The following is a 22,482-nucleotide window of genomic DNA, read 5'->3' as shown; positions in this document are numbered from 1 at the left end:
TTAACCATGTAGAGCTTGAGCGCAGAGGAAATGGAGGAGAAGAGACGATCAATGGTAAATGAGCAAGAACATTAGGAATTAAGTAACCATCACACTTCACAAAGAGGGTGATAAGACAGGTTTCAAAATTATAGACCAAATTGTGTCTCTGAAGTTGTGGTTAAGATCTTTAAGAAACCAGTGAGGCTAAGATACACAAGTAATATTGTGATACACAAGTAATATTGTTGATGACAACAGCATTATCCATGAGGATATATGGGTTCATTAAAGTGAAATCATGTTTTAACAATCTACTCATGTAGTTCAACAAGATGACAAAGTACAATGAACAAGGGAGATGCATATATATAGTATATTTAGATTTTGCAAAGGCCTCTGACAGGCAAACATAAGTTGGTAACAAAATTATGGATGGGATTGAATATTTGATTAATAAGACAGATTTCTGATTGAAATTTGTCAGACAGCCATGGGGAGAGGGGGGTGACATTTCAGGGGATCTGTTTAACTTGTATGTTATTAATGATACTGGGAGAGATTTAAATGGGGATATGCAATTGTTTATAGATGATGGAAAGTTGGGGGAACTATTAGGAGTAGAACAGATACAGCTTTACAAAAAGATTCATGTGTGAACAACTGGAAGGAGTTATCAAGTTCAGTGTTGCAAAGCATGAGGGCTGAAAGTTGGAAGACAAAGTAAAGATGTACACTATACAAGTGATGGGGATATCCTGCATGAAATAGAGGAAAAAAGAAATCTGCCTGTGTGTGTGCGCGCACGCACACACACAGGCAGGCAGTTGCTCGTGTTTTTACATATTTAGAGGAAAGTGGGAGAATGGTAGAAACAGCCAGTTTGGTGAAGCAGCTTCCATGAAAATACCGTATGCCCACAGATGCGAGACCCTTCAACACTTCTGTGCAAGTCAGAAGCAGGAGAATCCATTCTGATAATAGTCTAATTAATCAGTCTTGTGGGATGAGTTGTTTATTATTACACGTCAGAAAATTAACTTTTTTTTTATGAACATTGTAGTTTTTAAAGTGGTAACTATTTTGCTTGTATAACATTTGGAAAATTTTACATATAAAGGACGTGATTTCTCGTGTTGGTGACCAATTCATACATCCTTTATTTCTTTCTCTCCTTCAGCATGAATTGACTATTCTTGGCAATCTGTCAGATCAGGTTCTATGAACTGTGGGTGTACAATATCTATAGATAAGTCATAACACAGAAACAAAATGAACTTGGCTAACTGTTGGGCCAGTTTATATGTGGGATTATCTATGCTATCAACTATGGGACGTAGGGGGAATATTAGATTTGTGGATTTTGGGTAACCCATTCGAGGTGGTTTAACATGAACTGGTTTTATTTTTTTTGACGATTTCTTTTGGCCAGGAAGTCACTTTTTTCAGTAATTTTCGGACTTTTTTCCTCTGAGACATAGTGGGATCTCGATCTATAATTTGGTACATAGAACCGTTACATAGGAGATCTTGTATTTTTTTTTTTTGTTATAATCTTTCTTGATTCATGATAACTGTTGCATTTCCTTTATCGGCTTTTGTAATAATAATATTTTTATTCTTATACAACTTTAACAGTTATTTCATTATGTGGTATATTGCTTTTTGGTGGTTTAGCCTTGTTTAGGATGCTTACCATACAGACAAAAACACCTCTGGTAGGCACTAGATGGTATTGTTTTCAGTTAGAGTATCACATAGTGAAGACTGAATTGTGTACACAGGAGTGCCCTCCCACAATGAGTCTTTGGATTCCTTGGAGGTGTCATGCAATAAGCAATAATAACATCTTCATGCACATGTTCATGGGCCACAGGCGATTCAACTTCTTTATATTTTATTATTCATTTAATCTTTCACTTTTAACAGTCCATCCAGTGCCTGCATCTCAATGAAACTGCACACCTCATGCAAATTCTCTGATATGTATACTTATACAAATGTCATATGTTTCAAGATTGAATAACTTAATTCCACTGACCTACAATATAATCATTTGCAGCTTTCCAAGTGACTAACTAGGAACTTGGAGAGAAAAAAAAAAAAGGTATTATTTGTAGCATCATTCTAAATGACTCATTTATATATACATATTTTATATTTATTTTTATAATGTACATACACTGTTAATAAATTCGAAGCCTGCAATACATGCACCCCTGACAGAAGCAATTTGCTGCTATATGACAAAAAAAAAATTCAAAAAATGGGAACAACAGTTTTATAAACTGATAGCACAATCATTTGCCTTTGGTATTATAGATCATTCCCCTATTAGGCAACTGCTCATTTGTCCTTCATTAAATCACCAACAAATTTTTAAAAAAATGCATGTTATAGTTTGTGTTATGCTTCAGAGTTCTACGCTAAATAACTGGTTTCATGCAATCAAATATTCACTTATAGAAACTTTCTTTTCCAGCATCTATAAGAAAATTTTCTATATAGAAAGCATTTGAAACTACCTAAATTAATTTCATTACTTTGGTTTATAAGCAATTCTTCTCCTTACCATCTCAGGTTTTGGATATATGAAATCAGGTCAAAAAACTATATATGGTTCACTAAATGTTAGGCAGAAAAGCCTAACATTTAGTGAACCATATATAGTTTCACTGGGTATATTATTTTCAGGAGCATATAACACAAAACCAAACTGTTTACATAATATAAAGTCCTTGGAAGACTAATGCAATCAAAATCATACACAGGTTTGCTTTACAAGTATTTTGACATGATTTTACAATAACGTAAATGGTTGGCCAAGCAAGCAAGCACTAATAGTATCCATTGGCAGCATTCTGCAGGAGCATACCATTTATAAAAAAAAATTACATATGGAATGAATTTTTCATACAGAATGAGAATGTTACTAGAGGAGGCATGATGGCTAACAAGATGTTCAAATAGTGCTAACAACACTGTTTCATTGTAAATTCAATGAAACAAGAACATGGCAAAAATATGCTGTTGATTTGCTTCAGTATCTGAATGTTTACTGTGTTCATTTTGTTAATCCAAATTTAGAAGAAAATGCATTTCTATTATATTTATAACAATGTGATGCAAGAACACATCAGCTGTTTAATTTCTAAAAGAGGCATTCTGAAATATGCTACATTGTAGCACTTACATCAAGCCATATCTTTTAAATAATTCATAGCAAAGAATATACAAAATCTACTTAATGTATTTTTTTTATTATAAAATTTCAGTATGATCATTACTTATACATAACAATCTGGATATTAATTTTATATTAAGGAATAAAATAAACATATAAGGACATTCCATCTACCACTCCTTTTAACACTCACATGTAAAATTATCAATATCTTCTCCTATGTTAGCAACATTAGTCATTTTTCTCTCGACTTATAATGAATAAAATGTTGAAAAACAGAAAAAATGAAGTTATCTTGAACCTCTAAAGTCAAAATACTAAAGCAAAAAACAAAAATCTTATACTTTTCTTAAAAATTAAAATAAAGATAATTAATTACATGAAATGTACCCATTATAGAAAACTCACTGTATAATTGAAAGTGTTAGATGAAATCATGCTCAATATAAAAGTAAGCAAGTTTGTAAAAGGACAGGTACATTTATAAAAACATAGCCCTACCTATCAATGCACTGTCAATTTCTAGATAAAATCAAGAGAAATGTTTGTATCATTTAACTGAAGTAGTTAATTTTTTTTCTTATTTAAAAAATTAAACATTTCTATATCATACCATTACATTCAATTTCTACTCCAAACTTTTTTATAGCAAAAGAATTCAAATGAGCCTTAACAGTGTGTGTAGGGGGGAAAACTTACCCCAAACCTATTTTAGATATGCACACTGTTACTACTAATAGAACAGATCATCTGTAGATTTTAAGACTCAATCATAAAAATCTTGATTCTATAAGAAACCATGTCATTTGCTTCACAAGACACAAAGTACGTACAGATTTATATACAGCAGCAGAGAGGAAATAGGGAAACAAGTTTCCAAGGCCAAATACCACCTGCTCTGAACAAAGTGTGACACGTCACACCTAGCAGTAGTGATGCATGAACTGAACTGTCCCACATTAGAGAAGCAGTGGCAGTGGCCTTAAGGGGGAAAAATTATGTAATGCACCAACCGACGCTGTCAAATATTATATGAAGTACAATATATGATAGAAAATTTTATCCAAATAACAAAGAAAAAGTGATTATGATGTACAAATTAACTTTAAAATAATGAAAAATTTAATAATTGAAACTAAGTCTACTTCTTAGATTTATTAAAAAAAAAAAAAAGTATTTGTTTTACTGTCGACTAAATGGTTCATTTTCAAAACATTGCACTTGACTTAGATAAGAGCATCTTTCATATATCTATAATTCTCTATAAATAAAAGAAAATATTGCATTTTTTTATGTTGCTTCCACCCATAAAAGGTTATATGAAACCTACAGTACATTTTGTACCATGGATGGGAAAAGGATCTTTTTTTCAAGTTTATCAATTTTTATATATTTTTTAAATTTTTATTTACAATAAAAATTTAAAAATCAACTCCCTGCTCTAGAGACCAAACATAGAACTTTTTCAAGCCACTTCAGGTCTCCAATAAGCATATCCACATCAGTAGAAAATATCAGGAAAAAATTGCAAGCTGTTCAAACGAAGGAAACTACCATTTTCAATAGTTGATAATGAAAAAACAATAATAATGAATAAATTCTTAATGAACAAAATGTAGAGAGATTAAATGGCATGAGGATCATAATTCAGTCTAAAAATTATGCACCATTCCCTGATCAGAAACGGAATGGTGGAAGAAATGTATAGAACTAATGGTGACTTTATAATACCACATTTTCAATTTGATAATTTTTTATAATTCATTTCCCAAATACAGAAGAATGGATTAGTGAGGTGAATGAACTCACAACAGAGGAATATAATTTGCTATACTAATGAATCATGTCACAAAGGAATCCAACAGAGATGACATGCTCATCTCTAAATTATATTTATGAATTTCTCTTTTTTTTTAAACTCCAGTGTAATTTCATGATTGGCTAAACTAAGTGTTGTTAATCATCTCCGACCCCCACCAGGAAGTTTTCTATTGTTTCAGACCAAATTTTTTTTTACATCATTGAAATATTTACAATATATCAATAACTTATAAAATTATATATAGCCACGAAGGTTATACGACTATCCAGCTTCAAGATTACTACAGTTGTTGCAAAAGTTAGTTGTGGAAAATACTAGGTTGCTTAACTTCTAGGTGCATTATTGCATACAAGTTAATGAATATGTAGATCTATCAGCAAGGGATTCCGAGACTATTCTGAGACCAGAACAGTTTATTACATTTCAGGGCACCTCTATAAAATGCACAGATTCAACAAAGGAGGTCCACTAATATCAACATTAACCATCATTTGCACAATACCTGCCATATCTTGCTGAACTCATTCACCAACAAAATGCTCACAAATGACTCTGAAAACCCATTCTAACACCCACTGAAAACCCACTCTTCTAGCAAAAAAATCTAGTCCTCACACCCTTGGTAACTCATGTAGTGAAAAATTTCCTCCATACCAATCCTATAAAACTCCCTAAGCAACTTATACATCTCTATTATATTCCCCCAAACACACATACCATCATCACTTCTCCACTATCAACCAGCTGTACAGAGCCTTCTATAACCCACTAACCTTCAATCTCTCTCTCTCTCTCTCTCTCTCCCCTCATATGGAGCATAAACCTGCCACCATCTTAGTCACTTACCTGTGAATCCATTCATTCCACTTCTTCCACACCTCCAAAAACACCCAGGTAACCAGATCTGTGCACAATAATCCAAATGAGGCCTTATCTCTGCTTGTCAGAGTATTCTTCAATAACTAGGTAATCCTATGAGGTGTTTTTAGGCACTTTTGCAATATGCTCTGATTTTCCAGATATGAAAATCATATCAACAAAAACTGGATAGTTATTAATCTCACATAGCAAAATTCAGCCAAAAATACTGGGACATACAATGGACTATATAAAAAGCTTGAAAGTATGGTACTGACAAAAGTGTAATCTAAAGATTTATGGAACTGGATTTAGAAGATGTAAATATCAGAATCTTGAATAAGATGTCTAGTAAGTGAACTTGGAACTCATCTAAGGACTATGCAGTGGAATTGGTACTCTCATATAACTTTTTTTATTGCAACTCTGAGAGCTTACATAATTTTTTTTTTTTTTTTTTTTTTTTTTTTTTTTGCAGAACCCCTATGAAAATTTTCATAAAAAAATTATCAGAGTGACAATGAACCATTGCTTGCAAAAAAAATTATCAAGAAACATATAATACATAATATTACAAATGATGAAGTACCCTAATTGTCTAAAAATAAGTGAATTTAATAAATATTAGTATTTTCCCCATTCACTGAAGAGTTTTTTTTTTTTTTTTTCCCCTTCAGGAACTACATACAATACATGTTATACGCATCTCAATACTCTGGAGAACTCCTACAAGTTTTTGTGGAACCCTGAGGGATACTGTGGAACACAGTTTAAGAAACACTGGCATGACCAAAAAACCAAATAAATTACTACTAACTAAATAAGTACTCAACAATAACTACAGATAACCCAAACTGCAATAAGTGTGAACAAGAGGAAGAGATATTCACTCATTGTTGAAAGTTTTCCCCACTTGGTTAAACTATAAATTAAATATACCAAGAAATTATATACTTGGTTTAATCCTTTATCCAAGTATAAGCAAACAAGTTTGCACCTGAAGTCATGAAAATACTTCAGGCACAAACTTGTTTGCTTATACTTGGAAAAGGATTAAACCAAGTATATAATTTCTTGGTATCTTTAATTTATATTCACTCATTATCTATGCTATTGTCGTAAAAAAGTAGACAACTTGGAGATTCCATTTATTAACCTGACTGAATATTAGCACTTTGGAAATCTTGAGTCAGTTAAGAATCTTGATAATTTCTAACTGAAAAATCAAAGTTCATAACTTAAGGTTTCAATATTCATAACTCAGGTAGTTGGATGAAAATGAACCCCATAAGGGGGAGGTACTAATATAGCCTCCTCTTCCAATAATTAATTAGGCACTGATCTGTAAAAATGAAAAAAAAAAAAATAATAATATTAAAAAAAAATAAGGGAGGCAATGAAACAGTGAAATAAGAAAAACACTCCTCAAAGTGGTGAGCTTGTATTGTCCTACTGTACGCCAACGTTGTGTTTTCCACTGGTTAACCTATAACCCGATGGTTATGGGTTTACCAGTGGAAAACACAACTTGACAACTTAACCTTGACAAAAACTGAATATTTAGAATATGGCATCCAAACGGATGACACAAGTCAATGGTACTAAACTTACTAAGACCTCTAACTTTCAGTGGTTCCTATGTGACATTTGATAGTAGTACTCTCCCAGACCACATGACTTCAGTGACCTGGTGCAATTTCAGCCAGGTAGCATTAATGTGTGTTCTGATGCAGGGACAAGAAAATAACCCTGTGTCTCAAATCCAAGATTATTTGCACAGGTCTGCTCCATAAAGTTGCAACTTTATGGAGCAGAGTGCTAGCTGTAACAACACAGCATGAACAGGCACTACATGTCATGGAGATACAGATGCTCCGATGGACACTGGGGATACACATGACTAGACCATATTACAAATGATGGCATTTAGAAAACTTTTGGTGTTGCCCCAATCCCAGAGAAGATGAGGGAAGCACGCCTACAATGGTATGGGCATGTGGCCAGGGCTGACAAGGAATCTGTTGCAGGACAGGCCCTTACACTTAGCCCAGATGGCCAACAACCTAAAGGATGCTCAAAAAAGCAATGAACGGACAGCCTAAAAGACTTGTGGACCCTACTGATGCTGCAAACCAAAAGAAATGGAGGGCCAAATGCAAAACAGTGAACCCTGCACCAAGCAGGACATAACACTAGGGAGAATTTCTTGAAGTATTGACTTTTTTTTTTTTAAACTGTAAAGAAAAAAAGAGAACCAAAATTATTTTAAGTTTTTTACAAATTAGGATTTTTACCCATTCTTATGAGGGTGATATGAGACACTCAAAATGGCTACTGGAATATAACTTTATGAGAAAAAAACATAAAACTGAAAATTTGAAGTAAGGCTGGAAACAATATAAAGAAAAAACCATTATAGTACCCACCCAGCAGCAAAGCCAATAGCATGTAATTAGGTATGTGGTGTAGGAATACCTATGCAAATTTTCATATTTGATCCTTCAAAATGTTTTTGGAAATGTAGAAAAAAAAAAAAAAAATGCAGTTTAAAAAATGTGATAATAAAAATTTAAAATGATTATTTTAATATTTCATGTGGGGGGAAGGGGAAATCGACTTTTAGATGAGTTAGATATAGCCACAATGTCTCTTTTATAGTACTACATGGCTTACCTCCAGGCACTATCTAGCAGTAGAGATTACACCAGTGATCAGGAAACCTCAAGGCATTACCATTAGGTTTGCCTCTGTTGGATCTTGAATGAAAAGATTTCCTTAAAGAAATATTTTGTTCAAGATTCAACAAGTTTGGCTAAACAATAACGAAAATGCTTGTACATAGGTAAAGATACTAATTGTTTAAAGAATCGCATGCTAGTACAAATTTTGTAATATTACTTAAAGGTAAACGATGTCATTTGTTTGTAGGAAATTATAATGGAAGAAGTATTCTTTATAAGATATATGTTAGGGCATAGTAACAGAAGTTCAAAGTCCACTAACGAAAACTTCAGGTGAATTGTGTAGCCTACGGCAGATTGTTTACATGCGGAACAGCACGTGCTCGATGTTTTCCAGGAAGACGCGGCACGCACACAGGGTTCTCCAGGAAGACGCGAATAGAATATACGACACGTGCGCAAAAGAGGGTGCCGAGGTTAGAAGGTATAAAAGGAGTTTGCCCCCCTTTCGGGTACTTTTCCTTGAGGTCTTGAGTATATTTTGGATTTTCTTGTGGAGTCGGAGAGAGAGAGTTTGAGTTCGGGATCTTATCGATAGTGTGTAGCTATTCACTGCCATCGATTCGCAATGTCGTACAGAAGAATCGACGAGGAGAGAATTGGTAGCCTCCCGAGTAAGCTTGAAGGAACCGGGCGCTATATACGTCCACGTGGGTTCATCAGAGCCATGATGTTTCTAGTCGATGATAGGAAGAAAAGGTAGAACAATGAAGTCCAAGTCTAGCCTATGAGTCAATCGTCTAGGAGAAAATTAAACATTCTGTGGGATGAAGTAAGAAAAATTGACAGACTGAATGAATTTCCAGAAATATGGTAATGTAAAACCTTTTATAATTCTTTTGTTGAGAAAGAAAGGAATATTGTGATACAGAAGAAAAGATGTTATGTTTTAGAACTCTATACTTGTAGGACGGACTATAGTGAATATTAGATAGCAGTGTCTTAAATCTAAAGGCTATTTCTCAAGTATTTATATGAATGAATTGCAGTTTGAATTGTTGTGAGTAATGATCTATAAAGTTACCAATGTGATTGTTTGAGAGTATGTATAGACTAGTAAGGATATTTAGAAGATGCTAATATTTTGTGCTGTGCAATTAACCTATGTTTGGAGTTGTTGTGTGAATTACAGTTGCTATGTTTAACATTATAACTTAGGATACCTCTATTCCAATTGAGTATATTCTTGTAAACGTAATCTTAGGAATTTAATAAATGTATCTTGAATATCTTAACCAGTTTTGTGCCTTGAATTGTATCCAATGCACCACTTGCTAATCTGGATCTGAGCAGGAAAGAATTATATGACAGAGACACGACTGCAAACTAAAGTAATTTAAGTGAGATAGATAAAATTGAGATAAAGAGTAATTAATAGATTGATTAGCTTAGTATATTTTCTGAAGGTGACTCCTTGGTTAAGAGGAATTTCTAACCTAGGGATCTGGCTGGTGCAGCTTGATCAAATAAATATTGCCAGAACCTGATTAGGAGGTGACTTACTTCAGACCGTTATTGTAGAGGATCGGACTCTATTCAGAAGTCTACCCTTTGTTAATTATTTAATATACTTAATCATTCTAAGAAATGGCCAATTGTGTAGATAGATTTTTACTGCAGATGAGAGAGAGTACAGTGTTCTGATATTTGTGCATTTATAGACCATAGAAGAATATAGTTAAAGTGATAACACTACACAGTGATAATTTAAGATAAGTGATATAAGTAGGAGAACACAATAAAATATAAAATAAAGAAGTGTCACGACATAACAGCCTCCAAACACCATCTGGCAGCTAGCCTGCAGAACTGTTTTACTGCTGTATTTTTGAAGATGGAAAGGGGAGAAGGTTTTTTTTTTATCTGCATAATATGTTCAGTATGTCAAGAACATTCCTCATTTTTCTGTCCCTTTCCAGACAGCCCCTCCAGTTTTTGTGCTTCCTCATCCCCAATCTTCTAACTCATGTTAAAATATTGGAGGTGGACAGAACATTGGGGAAAAACAAAACATGGCAGCATCCACTCAGGCCTCAATAAGAAGGTCATCAACCACATTGCTAGTAAATATACTATTTCAGACACCTCTTTGCTTCAGATGTCTGAAATATCATATATAATGGGAAAATATGCAACTATAAACAGTATAGATTCTGATCTAGAGTGATTCAATTTTTTAATCACACTGGATCAGAGAACTTTTGATCACCCTTTCATATCTTAAGTTGCCAGCTTCTTGAATTTCTTTTATTATTATTAACATCTGACCTCCATAGAGTCAGAGGCTCATTGTGGGAGGTGCACACTATTTTGCACACAATGCTCATCCACCATGCTTTAAACTGATTCAACGTGTTTACAATGTTTACAATGAATGATATAATGACGTAATCACAAGAAAGATATTTATTTAACCAAATATTTCGGTCTGGAAATAGCAGACCATTGTCAGTGGTATTACAAGAACAGTTTAAAAAATACAAGCTAGAATACTAACAATAGATCGTTAAAATTAGAATATGCCGCGTGATGTTATATCACTAAGTATGAAATGGAATATTTTGAAGTAGAAACATGATTGAATTTGCTATTAAAAAAAAAAAAAAAATTAATTAATGACTAATCTTGATTAGACTTTCCCAGATTTTTGATATAGATATACAATCATGACTGTATATCTATATCAAAAATCTGGGAAAGTCTAATCAAGATTACTCATTAATTAATTTTTTTTTTTTTTTAAATAGCAAATTCAATCATGTTTCTACTTCAAAATATTCCGTTTCATACTTAGTGATATAACATCACGTGGCGTGTTCTAATTTTAATGATCTATTGTTAGTATTCTAGCTTGTATTTTTTAAACTGTTCTTGTAATACCACTGACGATGGTCTGTTATTTCCAGACCGAAATATTTGGTTAAATAAATATATCTTTCTTGTGATGACGTGATTATATCATTCAGTCTTATGTCGCAAGTATCCTTGAAACAACGATGTTTACAATTTACAATGATTAAATGTAATCATTTAATCATCATTTAATCACTGATTCAATGTGTCTACATTCACAGCACATTCAGACAATGCATTTCACTCACCGACCACTCTCCATGCAAAGAACCTGCTCTTCACTCTCCTGCCCACATTCTCCTTAGACAGTTTCCAGTGTTGGCCTCTTGTTCTACACCCTCAACCATTCTATGAAAAATCTCTGCCATGTAAACCTGATAACCCCCTGACTAGCTTATATGTCTCAATCATATCCCTCCCCTTCCTCCTATTCACAAGGCTCTGCAACTTACATTTCTCTCAATCTGTCCTCGAACTATACCATTCCAAAGACCACTGACCACCTTTGTAAATCTTCTCTGGATCCTTTCCAACATATCCTCGTCATCATGAAAACCAGGCGACCAAATCTGTGCACAATAATCCATATGAGGCCTGATCAAGGCTTTACACAATGGCATCATAACCTCTCTATTTCTGCATATCAGGATCCTCCGTATCATTCTGCAACAGCTTTGGTAAACTCTTGATACTGGCTATTTTGATGTTAGTTAGCAATGTACAATGGTTTCATCTTCTGAAGAATGAACAACAAAGACCAGGAAGTCTTTGTAGTTGTCAATCTCTAAAAGGTTAAGGAAATGGGATCTTATTATATGCACATTCATTCTTTCAATTAGTTTAAAAACAATCAAGTTCCGTGAAAGAACTTTTTTGTGAACTTTTGTGAAAACTAATAATTTATTATTATTAGACAAGCATCTCCATGAAGTCAAACTCTGGGAGGCTCACACTAACCATTATTCATAGAATATCACCTCTCCTTAAACTCATTCACTGATGAAATACTCAATCACACACACCCCTCTCCTAAAGCTTATATATCATATCCCGTGTTTTCTGCTTATCAGCCAAACTATGTGATGCTCAAACCTTATGTCTATCCTTACTGAGAGCAATTCACAGACCATTCACTAAATCCTAAATCCTCTTCATCACTTCATTCCAAGAAACCCAGGCAACAAAATCTGTGAATCTAGATGTGATCATAACAAAACTTTTTAAAAAGAGGGATAAAAGTTTCCTTGCTCATAGTTGTCAGTGTTTCATAACAGATAAGTGATCCTTTGAGCTAATTTGTTCAATTTCTCAACATATCCTCTGAACTTCAACTCTCTCTATTGAGATCATCCCCCCCTAACCTCATGAATTTTTTTTGCAGTCCAGTTTTATGTATGTAATAAAGTTTGCAGTCTATTCATCCCTGAAAGGCCTCCCCTAATGCATTTTAGGGATGAATAGAGTAATTCATCTGGCAACAGTTATCCTTTGGCTACTCTGCCAGTCTATTTAAATCAGACTGCAGGATCTCTACATTGCTTTTATCAGGAAACTATATACACACACACACACACACACACACACACACACATTCACCCTCAAATATCATTAATGTAAAAACTGAGCAGCAGCCCAAATATATATACGAGGATGGTCTGAAAAGTTCTCTCAGTCTCGCAATGAAAAAACGAATTTATAATTTCAAAATTATTTTTATTTTTCGACATAATCTCCCTTAAGACTAATACATTTATTCCAGCGATGCTCCAGCACCATTATCCCGTCCCTGTATTGGTTCTCAGTAAGATCTGTAAAACCCTCTACAGCTGAAATCACCTCTTGATTCAAAGAAAAACGCTGACTAGTGAGGAAGAATTTTAGTTCTGGGAAGAGAGAGAAGTCAGAGGGAGTCAAATCTAGGGAAAGGGTGGATGTTCAAACAATTCATAGTACAAATCGGTTAATTTTCCCATTGCCAAAACACCTTTGTGGGCAGGTGCATTGTCCTGATGAAAGATGATTTTTTCTTCTGCAAACTGGGTCTTTCATCATGAATTTTTTCATCTAGTCTGGTTAAAAGATCGGAATAATATTTTCCGGTTATTGTTTTACCCTTTTCAAGATAATTAATAAACAAAATGCCTTTAGCATCACAAAACACCGATGCCATGACCTTTCCTCCTGATGGAACAGACTTTGTCTTCTTTGGTACTGGAAAACCGGCTTCTGTCCACTGTTTTGACTGCTGTTTGGATTCTGGTGTGTAATGGTGAATCCAAGTCTCACCCATAATAATAAAATGATGCACAAAATCAGTTTCATTCTTGTTAAAATGCTCCAAGCACTGTTCAGATATTTTCATGTGAGTGCGTTTTTGATCTGCTGTGAGCAAGTGCGGCACACATCTTGCACAAAGCCTTTTCATTTGCAATTCTTCATGCAAAATATATCCTACAAGTTCTTTTGAAATGCCTATAGTCTCGGTAATTTCATGCACTTTGACTCGCCGGTCATCCAATACCATATCATACACTTGATCAATGATTTCTGGTGTTGTTACACTTTTTGGACGTCCTTCATGTGGATCATCTTTGAGGCTGGTATGCCTCAAAATGTTTAAACTCAGCAGTCCATTTCTTAATTGTCAAAAACAAAGGAGAAGCATGCCCATAAACTTTTATGAACTTTGAGTGAATTTCTTTTGGCGTTAAACCTTCTTTTACAAAGAATTTTATAACTGCACAGTACTCAATTTTATTCATTTCATGGGATACGGACAACACTTTTGCTTCAGACAGCTGTATAAAACAAACTACTTGATAGACAAGGCCGAGAACTTTTCAGACCACCCTCGTAGTCCTGTGGCACCAATGGTCACCTGTCTTCTCCTTGATTCTCTTCCATGTACTTTCCAATATCCGTCTATCAGCCACAATTTTATCCATTATATACTCTCCAATATCCATTAGCCACACTTTTACCCATGTCACTAGCTTCATGTTCACCTCATTCTGCTATTTACATAATAATTCTGTGTAGTATTCTCTCAAATATTGTTGTGTACCACAATGAGTCCAAGAACTCCTTGCATCACATAATAATAAAAATATAATAAAGTATAGCAATATTGTAATGTACCATTTCTCTTGACTTTATTGCAGAAAATGAGCGAGCTATTAAGAAAAGACCCCCCCCCCCTATGCTTTCTGGTGCATGCAATGCACCAGAAAGCAATGCAATGCTGTCCCCCAACAGATTATCACATGCTCATTCATCCATGATCTTAACCAACAATTCCAAAATCTTCTTATTAATAAATGACAAAGATCAGTTAACAACATGAGTGACAAAGAAAGTAACTTATGCTGTGCTTTCTCTAGTGCCTGTCACAGATGAGTAAACAGGAGAACACATTATTAGTGTCCAAAGGATTCTAATCTCAGTAGAACTGCCTGTCTGCTGTCCAAAATAACAAAGTTGGCATAAAAGTTAGGTACTTGATAAGTACTTAAAAGAGAGGTGATAATTTATTCTTAGTGGATGGTAAAAAAGAACAGTTTCCAAGTGGCTTAAGGATGGTGCATAAATTATACTTTTGAAGAACCAGTACTATTTATTTCAACATTCCTTTAAAGCAGAGTATGGAAACTCCTTTTTATATCTGATTGAGGTGTGATATCTATCAATCATTTTCTGGATGGTGGCTTGGTTATATTCATTAATAGTAAAGATTATTGTTTTAGTTTTTAATTTTATTTAATTCTTCCAATATAAGGGAATCAGAAGAATATTATGATGACATAAGGATGAATGGATGTATCTAACAATAAAGAAAGTTTTTCTATAAACAGAAAAATGAATACTGCCTGTAGAAATGTGGATTATTAAGGTATTTAGAAAGGGAAGACGTTGGATTCACACTCAAAACAATGAACAAAGTTGGGGAAGTACATAGAATTTATTTATTCAGACATTATATTAATTCTGTCTCTAATTATCATGTGACAAAGTTTTTAAGAAGGTTATGGATACTAAAAGAAAGGATTATGGATATGAGTTAGTAAAGGCTGGAGGTATTGAGTCAGCCCAATTTTAATGATTCTGATCTTAACAGAAGATTTGTATTAATTATCAAAGGAAAGGAAAGGGAAGGTGAAGAAAGATGCTTCTTATAAGAAATAAGATACAGCTATGGTTTGGAAGCAATGAAATTCACTATATTGTTCTTGTTCCCCTCTCCTTCTGGTGGAAAAATGGCATGGAGGTCATTTATATCAGTTAAGAAAGATTTTGGAACATTTGAACACCAAAGGTTTGTCAAATGAAGGAAAGTAATTGAGTACTGTCATTACATTCCTCTCCATCAGCAAAGCTATGGATAAGATTTAAGGTTAGCAAGTGATGGTCAATGGTTTCTAGGAAGAACACAGGATAAAGTCCTAGAGTATGCTAGCACTGGTAGGGAAATCTAAGAGGAAACTATCCATCATAATGAATAATGATAGCCAGAGCAGAAATTTGTGACCAAACTGCAAAGGCAGATTATGAGATGAAAGCTTGTTAATTAGGCTTCTATGAAAGACTCAATAGACTACCCTAGAAATGACAAGAGTGATCAAAACAAGTATCCAAAACTTTTCATGACTTGTAGTACAAAGATGGAATGTTGGCTAGGAAATCTTATGTGGAGTGAGAGTAATGCAATCTATGCTGGATGTGTGGGAAGTATGATGATTAGCTTCCAGGTAGTGTTCCTGGAAGCTAATCATCAAGAAGTTGATTAATAAATAACTCCATTGTTTTTGAGAGAATAAAAGGAAATAGCTTGATGGATGACTTTTTTTTTTTTTGATGGTGGGGGGGGGGGGGGGGGAAGAATGAATACAGAAGTAAAAATAAGCTAAGATGGGTGTTAATTAAAGAATGTAAATTTTGGGCACAAAATGGCAGGTATCCACCAGAAGTGGAAGACCCTCACACTATTAAGAATTCTTTTAATGCCTTCTAGAAAAAAACAAGGAGACATGTAGTGAGCTGCTCTTTGTATAATGATAGATGATTTGCATTTGTTATCTATACAAGAGTTTGGAGAAGAATCATGCCTTACATTGCCATGATGTTATGATAGTATCATCTGGATGAGCAAAGAATGCAAACAAGGACAGAAGTTTCACTCAATTTTTTTATTATTAATATCTTAAATTACTCCCATACACGATAGGTTCAGAGACCTATAAGTACATCAGTACTCTATCTGGGGTGCAGATGAGGACTGAGATAGAAGTTTATTGATTTTAAGAGTTGCAGATTGCAGTTGTTTGGGAATACTTCAGAGGAAGGCTGTTCCAGAGGACAGAGGTGGATGGATAAAAAAGGATGAATAGAAGCAGGTTCAGTGTTTGTAGTTTCACAGTAAAGAGATGCTGGGCAGCTGCTGTGCTTATATTAACAGGTGTAACAGAAAATAAAGAAATGATGGTTGCCAATTCACTGGAGCAGCAACAAGGAAGTACTTGTAGAAAGATACAGTGCTAAGACACTGCATCAGTGAGATGGGGTTGAAGTGAATCCATAAGAGATGGATCATTTATGAGCCTAATTGCTCTCTTCTAGTCAGTGACAAGGATTTTAAAAAAGTTTTAGGTGCATTATTCCAAATATGTGAGCAGTATCCTAAGCATGAGCAGATTTGGGATTTATGTATAGTTAAAAGTTGGTTGGGAATAAAATAGCATCTTGAACAAAAGAGAATGCCTAGTTTTTTGGATGCTGAGGGGATATTCATGTGATATGTTTATGCCAGGAGAGACTGGAGGTAAAGATTAGCCCAAGCAGAGAAATCTGATCTTGCCTGTGATTTGTACATTACCAAATGTTAAGAGATAAGCTGAGAATCTCTTTTGCAAGTTTTAGTGGTATTAAACACGACAAGATTATCCTCACCCCCATCGAAGGATAGTATGTAGATCAATGTTTAGGGCACTAGTTGTAGATTTTGTAGCTTGGGATGTCAGAGTACTGCATGGTTTGTCAAATCAGTAGAATAAGTGAGAGAGTACTATCAGCTGCAAAGCTCTGGGTAGGATAAGTGATTATTGTGAGTAGATCATTTATGTACAGGAGAAAGAGTAGGTGATAGAACAGTGCCTTGAAGCACTCCAGCTTTGGTAGTGAAGCTCTAAGAGAAGGAACCATCTACCATAACTCACAGAGTACAACCAGAGAGAAAGCTGGCTACCAAATTACAGAAGTTGGCAGAAGACCAAATGATGCCACACAGTCAAAAGCTTTGGAAATGTACAGCCCTTTACATTTCCAAAGTTCATCTTAAATGGCAGAATCTGGGGTTCTTAAATGGCAGAATCGCATACTGGTAGTAGCTAATTAAATAATGGAGGAGTTGACTATTGATGACTTCCTCATAATTTTGGAGAGAAATTGGCAATTGGTCAGTAGGTTGACAGTAGACTTCTATTGGCCTTTTTTGGAATAGGATGGATATGAGATTGCTTTCATATATTGGGATAAGTCCAGCCATGTATAATAAATTGTGACAATGCACGGCAGGTGTTATCTTTGGAGCACAAGGTTTGAGAACAATTGCAAAGATGCTATCAAGGTCAGAAGACTTTAGTGTCCAAGTTATCTAGTAGTTTTCTGATGTTTTTTTTTTTTGTCATAAAACTATAAGGCATACAGTGCTTGGATTCCAGCATGGCAGGAGGTGATTTCCCTTGTTCATTTCTGAAGGATGTAACAGGAAAAGAATGATGTGGTTAAGCCAACCAAAATGATATGGTCATCAAAAGATAAAGCTGCCAGGAGGTCAGCTTTATCTTTGGGTAATAACCAGAAGTAACGGTGATACCATTACTTCTGGTTATTACCCAAAGAATGCAGGTGAACAGAAGTTGCATCCAAGAAGTTAATACCAAGAATGCAGGTGAACAGAAGTTGCATCCAACAGTATTTGACAGTACAAATATTTATTGGGTGATTGGGAAGCCTCTTAAGTTGCTATTGACAAGTTTGGGCACATGAAACACTGTTTTAATTGATGTACCCTTCAAAATGGAGGAGGTTATGGGTCTCTGAGTATGTTTGTCATGGCCTTGATGGGTATCACTCACACTACACGGAGAAGAGAGAGAGAGAGAGAGAGAGGGAGTGCAGAAACCAGAATCCCTGCTCTGAAGACCAAACATGCGTTTGCCACTTCAGATCTCTAATGCACCAGGCAATGAAGGACATCTATCACCTAGTATCTAGTTGGCATTTCTTCCAAATAAGGAGGTATCCCTTTGTACCAGAAAAGCTGGTTTCGACAGAGCCAGTTTTGTGGAAACAGGCTGTACCTCAAGAAAGTGCTGACTTGAAAGAAAGGTTGTATATTGCATGTCCCTACCCATTAGTTGCCCATTCTGGATTATCCGGTATTCTGAGTTAGATGGACAATTTGTGTTAGTGTTTCTCCTTGCTATCCTCAGAATAAAAGAATGGCAGCTAACTTAAATTGTGAAACCTGATTTCCTTGTGATATCAGGTTTGACAATTGTTTCACAACTAAATACCCATATAATCTCATTATATGGGCATTTAGACTGCATAAAATCCAGTTTCAAAGAGACCACAGTGGTTATCAAAATTTGGAGAGCAATAAAGACAGTAAATGAATGCAACAAGAGAATTAACCCACACCAGTCCAACTTAAATACACTACTGTATGCATTTCCCCTAATCCAATACAACTGCCACACCCACTGTAATACATAAGTAACCTCAAAGAATTCCACTAGTATCAACCAAGTTCTAGATAAAGATGCCCTTGTTAAACAAGTATGTGAAGGCACTGTCATCAACTGCCAACTTGCCCTTAAAGCATATGGCAATACATCACTGAGTTCTATCACTTATTAACATTGAATTTACTTAATTCTTCACATACCTCCCCTCTTTTATCTGCTCTTCATTCAAGCTCTGCATGATATGACAAAATGATGAAATACCTTCATAAACTGTTCATTAAAGACTTCCCATATATCTTCCATAGAAGTTACCTGTCCACTATTTCCATCTAATATCATCCTCTATAACATTTTCTTCTACTGAACACATATCAAAAAGAAATAGGGGAATTTTCTTGGCTTGATTAGCTAACTGCTCCTCATACTATGCATTAGCTTTCCTTACCAAATTAGTTGCCATCCTAGCCTGCTCTTTATATGCCTAAAAAGCCACCTTACATGCCTCAGGTAATTGATTATTACTTTCCACTTTATAATGCTTCCAAAGAGCCTTCTTCCAGTCTGCATTACATCTAACCTATGTAGCCTTTTGGCCTATGAAATATTCAAACATTTCTTATATTAAATATTTCTTTATCACTGCCTAAATTTTACTGATCTCTTCCAATATAACTCCTATTTCATGCTAATGCTCCAAGCTGTATCCTGGAGAAATAAGTATGCAAGATATCTTTTGTTATTCACCTTTAATTCTCCCTTTTGATGACAGTATTCTCTAGATAACTCATCCCAAATCCATTAGTGTTACACAGTCATGAGGATATGGGAGTACAAACTGCATTCCCATCTCCTCACATGGATACTACTCCTCCGACTATAATGGAATCCCCATATAGTATCACTCCTGAATCATTATCTTTCTCCAAGCCATTTTTCGCTCAATTATTTTGTGCTCTTCTCTTTATATATAATGAACATCATCTAATGTCATGCTGTGGGTTTCCTCTCATTTCTCAGCTTTAAAATCTGGCACCTAATTAATAGTATTCACTTACTTTCAAATGCCTTTGTTAGTAGTCATATATATTCTCCTGCTCACCTTTCTGCCTACCACTCAAAACTTTACATCTGCTCAATGCTTTTTGTCTGACATTATTAACTTCTCAATTTCCATGCAAGTCATCTCAATATACTGTACTTCTTACAAGCCAACATTTTCTCATTTCTCTCATTCATTCTCTGAGATTGTATACCTTCAGCATTCTCGAAGAAATATGACACTTCAACAAATCATCCCTTCTGATTAATATATTATTCAAAACTGAATTAGGTGGTGGCCTGAAATTAGCTTCCAAAGATGAATTTTTCCAACAAACTTAATCAGGAAAATATTCTGTGAACAAATAGTCAACTTTTGGAGAAACTTTCTTTCAATGTCATTACTACTCACTCTGCTCAGTTAAAAGCATAAATCAGAATTTGGTTAATAACATTAGCATAACCATAGCTGATTTTCAAATTTTTACTATGTAAGAGGATGGTGTGTGTTGGGGGGGAGGGGGGGGCTAAAAGTACTATCTAAAAAGATATGTTTTAACTTATGAAAGGTCATTATATTAAATATGCATAAATTTATAGAAAATGTAATAAGTCAATTAATAAAAGTATGGGTATTAATGGTTTTTTCTACTCCAATAATAAACATTTACAAACCATTAATATTAATATAACTCTTTAATTTGGAGATATCACTTAAAATGAATCAACCGAAAACCTGTTCTGATTTATTACACTTATCATGATAAACACTAACTGCTCACTTAAAGAATTAAATTGCACCTTGAAAGAATGTACCTGAAATGATGGTGGAAGTGCACATCTTTGATCATCTAGTCTACTGTTCTGCAACCTTTCCAGTAATTCAAATAAATCCTGTGTTCCCTGCAAAACATTAATAAAAATTGCTAAATCTCCAGTTAATCAATTTAATCTGTATTATATTGATTCTGTATCTACGTATTTATACTAAAGAACTAACTTGAATTCTTTCTGCATAATGGTAAAGAAATGACAGATACCAAGTATAATATCCACTTATAAAATTAGCACAAAAGAAATACTCAACATTGCATTTGATAGTACGTTATATACTGTATACCACAGACCAAACAAAAAAAAGGTGAAGAAAGATAAGGAAGAACATTCAAATCCTTCAAGATCATCTTACCAAAGATTTTTTGTTTTTTTAGTAGAGAGAGAGAGAGAAAAACGTAAAAGGATTCTAATGGATGTACTATACTCTGTTCATCATTATGATGATCAAATAAAAAAGATACCTTTTGAAATCAGCATGCAAAGTAAAAGTAACATATGTAACTGTATACTATCAACAACTGTTTCTTTCTGTGACAAAAATTGGTAATCAGTAAGGATAAATATCACTTTATATTGACTATGCCATGTCTCAGTAAAGTGTTATTTATGTTGTAAATGTTTTCAAGACAAGGTTGAAGTTAGAAAAAAACTGGGATTTTTTAGTGTTAATGCAACAGATTTAGAGCTTCTGTAGTTCAGTCTGCAAAACCTATAATACATTAGTGTCATGAATGGGGGAGAGCAACCTCCCATGTGTGGATTGATATTAAAAAAAAAAACATCATGAGGATAACAGAGATTTGTCCTTTGATTATTAAGATCTACAGGTTAAATCCTGCAGATTTTATAAAAGCTAAGGATGAACTACATTTTTCCTGTATATGAAAAAATTTCATAACTACAGCCAAATGTGGACATAAATTTATTGCCAGCATACTAATAAATTATATCATGCAAAAAATCTGTTAAAATTTCATACAAATTAAAATTTAATATGTTCTTGACAAAAGTTACAAATTTCCTAAGAATGTAGTTAAGAAATTAATGTTCAGTGCATACAGAAAACTATGTGGAGAGACATTTCAGTATGGAATATGTCCACCTCCAAACTGCGATGCAGCTCTTACATCATATCATGCTTAACACCAAGTGATTCAGGAGTTCTTGAGCAAACTGGTCCACTTCTCCTCCTTCAGAGGAAGGATAAGATGTTGTTTGTTTTCTGGATGGGAATTTCAAGCAGCAATGCATCTCCCTAACATCCCAAACATGTTCAATGTGGTTGAGATCTGGGAAGCATGCTAGCCACTTGATTTGATTATTATCCTCTGTCTCCAGAAGTATCTCCACTGCTCGTGTATGATGTGGTAATGTCATCCATAAAAATGAATTCCTCACCTACAGCACCACAGAACAATCGAACAT

At 34.5% G+C, this 22,482-nt stretch overlaps 1 protein-coding gene across 4 annotated transcripts in view; it reads right to left on the bottom strand.

The window, feature by feature from the left end:
• The window catches only part of RapGAP1 (Rap GTPase activating protein 1), a 457,436-nt gene that overhangs the window by 242,656 nt on the left and 192,298 nt on the right, over positions 1-22,482 (bottom strand). For 3 of the 4 annotated variants that reach the window (XM_090391964.1, XM_090391963.1, XM_090391965.1), the window contains exon 3: positions 21,037-21,123. In XM_090391964.1, the coding sequence (XP_090248090.1) occupies positions 21,037-21,123 (87 nt within the window). Of the gene's footprint in view, positions 1-21,036; positions 21,124-22,482 lie in introns of those variants that run through there. The other variant, XM_090391967.1, reaches the window with a different exon arrangement.

The sequence above is a fragment of the Typopeltis vanoorti genome, chromosome 4 (assembly GCF_054136105.1).
Source record: "Typopeltis vanoorti isolate ZY-2024b chromosome 4, IOZ_Tvanoo_1.0, whole genome shotgun sequence".
Classification (NCBI taxonomy): domain Eukaryota; kingdom Metazoa; phylum Arthropoda; class Arachnida; order Uropygi; family Thelyphonidae; genus Typopeltis; species Typopeltis vanoorti.
Note: the sequence above shows the minus strand (reverse complement) of the source record. Positions and strands in the feature narration are given on the sequence as shown.